Below are 7,216 nucleotides of genomic sequence, written 5' to 3'. Positions count from 1 at the left end.
GGCATCAATAAAACAAACAAACAAACAAACAAACAAACAAACAAACAAACAAACAAACAAAAAACTTGTCTCCAGCTCATCCAAAGCTCTGCTCCCAGGATTTTGACTCCATCATGGCTCCAAGACTATGAATGACCTGGAGATCAGGACTGCAAACTGTGTGTTGTCCTTTAAAAACACACTTATAAAAATGTCACATTTGATTCTGTTTTTTTATTTATTTATTTATCGTAACTGTGTTTTGAAAGGTGATATATAAATAAAGTATAAGAAATGTTTTCTGTCAACAACAACAGCTCTGGAAAAAGCCAGTAAGTGGACCTTAAGTTACTTTCTTTCACTTTTTGTCAAATCTGTTTCCTGTTTTATGAACTGGTTCTCAAAACAAAGACACTTCAGGGGAGACTTCATTGTGTCCAGCTTCTGTTCAAAAAAGAGGGAGATAAATCCTCTGTGCTTGATTGACAGTGCTGCCATGACAACCCCACATCAGCTCCAGGATGTCCAATCAGGAGCCAGGCTCAGGGTCCCTCCCTGGCACCCAGGTGCGCTAAAGAGTCTGACTTCAGCAGATTTCTGTCAGACTGTTTCTGAGACACACTTGGACTCCTCTTCGGCTTCACTCTGTCATCCAGATGGTGTTCAGATCGCCGCTCGACTTTCTCTCAGCCTCCCGTATCCTCCTGCCCCATTTCGCGGATGGGCCCCCTGTCCTGGCGCGCTCTCGGTCCCCGGAGGACCCTGCTCCATCCGCCTGTCCTCCTCTGGCTCTCCCGGGACTGTGTTTCTCTGCGGCGCAGATCGCCAGCGTTTGCGAGACTCTGGAGGAGACCGGAGACATCGAGCGGCTGGCCCGCTTCCTCTGGTCACTCCCGGTGACCGCAGACGGCCGTGACTCCATCTCTGAGCACGAGTCCGTGCAGCGGGCTCGCGCTGTGGTGGCTTACCACACGGGGAGTTTCCGCGAGCTTTATCACATTCTGGAGACGCACCGCTTTACGCGCGCCTCCCACGGGAAACTGCAAGCGATGTGGCTCGAAGCTCACTACCGGGAAGCAGAGAAGCTCCGGGGGCGACCGCTTGGACCGGTTGACAAGTACCGAGTGAGGAAGAAGTTCCCTTTACCGAGGACCATCTGGGACGGAGAGCAGAAGACGCACTGCTTCAAAGAGCGCACACGAGGGCTGCTAAGAGAGTGGTACCTGCAGGACCCGTACCCGAATCCCGGGAAGAAGAGGGAGCTGGCGCACGCAACCGGTCTCACACCGACTCAAGTTGGGAACTGGTTCAAAAACCGAAGACAAAGAGACCGAGCGGCAGCAGCCAAAAACAGGTCAGTGACTTTGACTTGAAATTAGTTCTCCAATGAGGATCAAAAACTCAGCATGTCCAAAATGTAATCAGTCTCATTGTCGACCACTCAATTTCAGTCACTGGTTGGAGTAATTTCTTCTCCACAGGCAGCCAAGGTTGTGCGTAAAAGAGCCATTCATGCGTAAAAGCGCACGGGCTTTCAGCTTGTAGCTTTTTGTTTTCCTTCTCTCAGTTGGACCTGATCGATCTTTCTTCTCCATTCACTCTCTATAATTTGCTTCAGGGTCAGTGTGTGGGTCAATCACCCTGTGGGTGAAGGCAAAACGTGCGTGAATGGGTTGCAAATTGCTTGGCACACATGCGCAGAAGATTTTTAGTTGCCAGGCTCCAGTAGTTTTGTTTTTCAGATTTAACTTGTTGTTTAGATTGAGGAGGATTTCCTTAACTGACCTTTTCTTTTTTATTTCTTTAGGTTGCAGCACCACCGGATGTGTCCAGACGGTGCGCGTTCACTGAGCGGAGGAGAGTGCAGTCCAGATGAAGGCGGGGAGCGCGCAGATGGAGAAACTCTTCTCTCAGTAACGGACAGTGACTCTGACTTGGATGTTTAAGACCTTTAATCTATGAGATGGACCTTCAGGTGGCTGTGAGGATCCGTGGTGGATTACCAGACAGAGAAAAAGGAGGAGAATGGGTTGCAATAAAAGTTCAGGGCATAAAACAGCTCCAGCCTAAATATTATCCCAGGTTACATGAAGATTTATTTTGTCTTCTGAGAGTATAATAGATTTTTTTTCCATGCTGCTTGTTCACTGATCACCAGCTGCCGATTTTTAACCTCATCACTGGAAGGTGCACACCTGATGTCCCCATAAACCTGTTTAACCAGACATGAAGCCCTGGACTCCTGTTGGACTTTAACCCAGGGACCCCACATGGGAGGACTGAAACTCGTCAGTGAGATTTATTCTTATTTTCTCTAATTATATTTCTCTTTGTTTTTGTTGTTGTTTTTAAATGGAACTTGTTGTTTCTTTAGACCCCTGATGATGTCCACCACTGTAGACAATCAATATGCACTGAAGCCTACCTCCCCGTCTGTCTTTGTATGTTCATGAACTATTAGTTTCTTTACTTCTTATTTAAAGAGAGTTCACTGTTTGTGTGTGATGTCCTACTTTATGTTCAATTTGATGCTGAATAAATGTTTTGCTATTTTATATAAATAAAATTATTTAATATATGACTGTTATTGTGCCCACTCTTTTTAATGACAACCACTGTGTGTATGTTTTCATTCATTTATTGTCTATAACACATTATCTGTATGGTTGTAGGCATATATAAGGCCATTTTTAACACTTTATTTTTTATTAATTTCTCATTCATAACACAACATACTGTACGCACAAAAGAAAATATTTTTTATATTTTATATTTATATATAATATTTAAAACATACACACCATCAGTGGTACACATACCATAGTTTAAGAGAAAGAAGAACATACAGCACTATCCGTACAAGAGAAACAATGAAAGATAAAACAATATATACATATAACTCTTTACTATAACTTCTTATTTAGAGAATAAGTCAATGCAAGTCAGTCCACCTGATTTTGAATGTGGCCAAAGCAAAAGAGATGGTCGTGGACTTCAGGAGGTCTAGGTCTAAGCTGAACACAATCTCCATCTGGGGTGAAGGTACAGGGACCTGGACAACAGACTGGACTGGAGGTGCAACACTGAGGCTGTCTACAAGAAGGAACAGAGCAGACTGTACTTCTTGTGGTCTTAACAGACTCATTGCAAGACTCCACCTCTTTATAAATGTTGGTCTTTGCAGCCTTATCGCGTACGTAATTTGTTTAATCTCATACAGTTCCCTTGTTTTTTTAAGCCTGATATTATATGTTGGCAGTTCACGTTTCAACCATCTCATTTTAATACATTTAATGGCAACAGGCAGATTTTGGTTTTCCCCTCGAAGCTTTCAGGAAATGAACCACCTTCAGGTCTTTGGTGATATCTTAGTGGAACAGTTCTCTCAGGGTGTCTAATACATCCTTCCAGCAATTAATCACCTTCACATATGACCAGAAAATATGAGTGTGGTCTGAAGCGGTCCACTTTGCTGTTGCTTGCAGGGTCTGGAAGTATCCCCTAACTTTCCATTTGAACTTTAAGTTGAATTTTAGGTATGTTTTTATGCTAATACCTTTGGACTTTTATTTGTAACAGAGTATTTCTACACTGTGGTTTTATTGCTTTTAAGTAAAAGATCTGAGTACTTCTTCCATCTCCGTCTACTGTGTTTGGTTACTTTTGTGTTTTAAACCACATTATTCACAATAGTTTTCAGGACTGGCCTCTTAAATAATTTAGTTTTTTTATTGGTTTGCACAAAATTTATGATCCAATATACTCTTCATCTTCCAAAGTATGTTTGTTTGATTTTTGGAAGGCTGCAGGGACCACCTAACTCTGGAAAGTTTGAAAACAGAGTGACGCCATCCAGTGGTCAACAAATATTAATATAACGATAAATTCCATTTTTTTTGTTTGTTTATATTACGTTTATGTCAGTCTGATACAGAAAATGAACAGCTGGGAAGAGCACAAACAAAACTTTGATAATAAATCAGGATGAATGGATACTTACTTACTTTCAGCTTTTGACACTTGCAACACTGTGCCATTCATGTATTACAGTGGCGGAAACATTTACTCAAGTACAATTCACAGGATTTTGTACTTGAACATTTTTAATCAATTATAATTTGACTTTAAACTTTAATCAATTTATATTTATACATATATATAAATTAATTACACATCAGTTTAGTCAAGTAGTAGTACAATAGTACAATAATATACCATCATATATAATATGACACACTACACACTTTTACTTCCAATACTTGAAGTATATTTTGCTGCCAGTAATGTAATGGAGTGTATTTTTACTTTTAGTTTTACTTTTACATCTTGCTGCCTATGTATACTTTCACTTTTGATACTTTAAATACATTTAGCTGCTAATACCTTTGTTGAATGTTTAGTTGTAGTGAAGTAATTTTACCCTTTTTATTATTGCTTTTGCTTAAATATAAATACGCCTTCCACCGCTGCAGAAATCCACTTGATAACACTTGATAACATTAGATAACATTTGATAACATTTGAAAACAGTAAACTACGAGGACCACATGAACGTAGCATCCCGTGACGTCACGTCCCGGAAGCGTCGTCATCACACCGGCGATACGTCCCGTGAGCCGGCAGGTGGCGCAGCTGACGTACAGGTGAGGCGCTGAACGTTGATTGAAACCTGTAACCATGACTCCACACGGTTTTGTTGTTACAAGAACAAACGTTCAAATATTTTATATGTTTTAAATACATTTACATTTATTTTTTAGTATTATTTTTATTTATCTTCCTTATTTTTTATCTTAATGTTTTTATGCACCAAAAACACCAGGGCAGATGTCTTGTATGTGGAAACCTACAGATGTTGTGTAACATAACAGTATACATATATAACATATAACCTCATCAGGGTCACAGAGAGCTGGAGCCGACCCCAGCTGACACTCTCAAGTCATTAGTGGTGTTATACAACAGATATACATTTCGTACTTTACTTGAGTATTTACATCTTATGCTACTTTATACTTGTACTCTTTTTACTCTTTAACTTGTAGTAACATTTATACTATACTATAACATAACTTGTTGGTAATTTTTTGTTATATAATCAGCATTACTGCAGCATACATTACAATCAATAGTGTGTGCTGTTCATTGATGTCATGTACTCCTATGGTAAGTCAGTGCACTGACATTGAATATATATAAACAGGAATTTATAGGTCACAAATATATAAATATGCAGACAGGTGGGCAAAACAAACTTCACTTCTGTAATAATCTTATGATGGTGTGACTGAACTCAAGAGTACGGAAGCCCAAAGCAATCATACATTTTATTTCCTGAGTTAATTATGTTGATTTATTTGTTGACGTCAAAATAGCAAATGATGTTATCCTGAGATAACAGGATCATTTTCTCAAGATCTCAAGATAATGAAACTTTGTTTTCCTGAGATAATGACATAATTAATTTTAGATGTCAAAATAATGAATCTACGGATGCCCTAAGAGGTATGTATTTGTTTTCTCGTGATCACAACTTATTTATGTCAAAATAACAGAGACAATTTACCCGAAATCTCCCTATTATAGATAACAAAAATACTTTTTCCAGAGATAGTGCCATAATTAATTTGAGATTCGAGTTTTAATTTGTTTCCTCGAGATCTCGAGTTGTTTATGTCATTATCTCGAAATAACAGTTGTAACCACATAATAGGATAATTTTCTCGAGCTCTTGCGGTAACGAAAGTGTATTTTCTCGAGGTATTAACACACATTCGAGATCTCAAGAAAACAAATCAAATAAACTCATTATCACAAAACAATGAAGGAAATGTCTGGAGGTATGACCACTTAGGGCTTCCGTACATGTTTATATATATTCAATGTCAGTGCACTTACATGACATCAATATACAGCACACACTATTGATCGTAATGTATGCTGCAGTTATGCTGATTATATAACTGAAAATTACCAACAAGTACTTATTATAGTGTCAATTTTACTACAAGTTAAGGGTAAAAAGAGGAGAAGTATAAAGTAGCATAGAATGTAATCGAGTAAAGTAGAAACACCTCAAAATTATACTTAAGTACTTCCTTAAAATGGCGTATAAAGAAAGGTTTTGCCATGAAACAGTGTTTTATTTATTTATTTGTTTTTGTTTTTTTACAGTGTGCTTAAATATATAAATATACAGACAGGTGAGCAAAACAAACACACCTCTGTAATAATCCTATGATGGTGTGACTGAACTCAGGAGAGCAGGTATGGAGATATTTTAAGATACTGTGTGTGTGTGTGTGTGTGTGTGTGTGTGTGTGTGTGTGTGTGTGTGTGTGTGTGTGTGACCAAGGACTGACTGATTGTCTGTAATGGCTGTCTGGCCATGACACACACATACACAAACACGCACAAACACGCACATCATGCCTGCGGGTGAATTCCATCCCCCTCTTGGTCTCAACACTCACACACACACACACACACACACACACACACACACACACACACACACTCATCCGGCGCAGAGCCCGGCAGCGCGGGTGACGCGTTTTGCGCATTTCCTGCAGCTCGCGCTCACTCACGCATTCAGGAGAGAGAGAGAGTCAGGGGGGGGGGACGGGGGGGGGGGGGGGGGGGCGGGGGGGGGGGGGGGGGGGGGGGGGGGAGGGGGGGGGGGGGGGGGGGGGGGGGGGGGGGGGCGACGGGAAACGGAGGAGGGGGGGCCGCTCACGCAAGGACCGATAGGAGGAGAAGAGAGAGAGAGAGAGAGAGAGAGAGAGAGAGAGAGAGAGAGAGAGAAACGGGAACGGGAGCACCGTGATGTGTTAGAGGAGCCCGCAAAAAAAAAAAAAAAAACACCGCAGTGGTTGGAGTTGGAGGGGTTCGCTTTCCCGAGAGCACACGCAAATATCGCGGTACCGTGAGGTCGAAGCAAGGAGATAATCCCGGAGAAGAGCGAGCGAAAAAGGGGGCTGGAAACGGAGCACCAATCCCGGATGGATAGGCGCGGCTGCTCGGGCTCTCTCCCACCCTGACCCGGGAGACACACACACACACACACGGGGGAAGCTCCGGGGCTCCACATGAACCCAACCGGAGCCTGTTAACCCGCCTTTCCCTCCCTCACTGCCGTTTCATATCTCGGCCTGTTTCCTTGTCTGGCGACCGTAAACAAACAAGGCAGCCGCTCGGGTGGGAGAGTGTTGAAGAGAGAGCGACCTCTGAAGGGTGT

General features: G+C 41.7%; 1 protein-coding gene across 1 annotated transcript; it reads left to right on the top strand.

The window, feature by feature from the left end:
- The first annotated feature begins 307 nt into the window (after positions 1-307).
- Positions 308-2,508, top strand: six3b (SIX homeobox 3b). The gene is made up of 2 exons (XM_019268012.2): positions 308-1,333; positions 1,787-2,508. The coding sequence occupies exons 1-2, from the start codon at positions 636-638 to the stop codon at positions 1,923-1,925; spliced, it is 837 nt and encodes a 278-aa protein (XP_019123557.1). The 5' UTR covers positions 308-635; the 3' UTR covers positions 1,926-2,508.
- Positions 2,509-7,216: the final 4,708 nt, after the last annotated feature.

The sequence above is a fragment of the Larimichthys crocea genome, chromosome XVI (assembly GCF_000972845.2).
Source record: "Larimichthys crocea isolate SSNF chromosome XVI, L_crocea_2.0, whole genome shotgun sequence".
Taxonomy (NCBI): Eukaryota; Metazoa; Chordata; class Actinopteri; family Sciaenidae; genus Larimichthys; species Larimichthys crocea.
Note: the sequence above shows the minus strand (reverse complement) of the source record. Positions and strands in the feature narration are given on the sequence as shown.

Bases quoted from the DNA above. Each gene is read 5' to 3' on its own strand.
- six3b (XM_019268012.2), top strand. From the start codon at position 636: ATGGTGTTCAGATCGCCGCTCGACTTTCTCTCAGCCTCCCGTATCCTC. The intron at 1,334-1,786 runs GTCAGTGACTTT...TTATTTCTTTAG, and splicing joins GCGGCAGCAGCCAAAAACAG to GTTGCAGCACCACCGGATGT.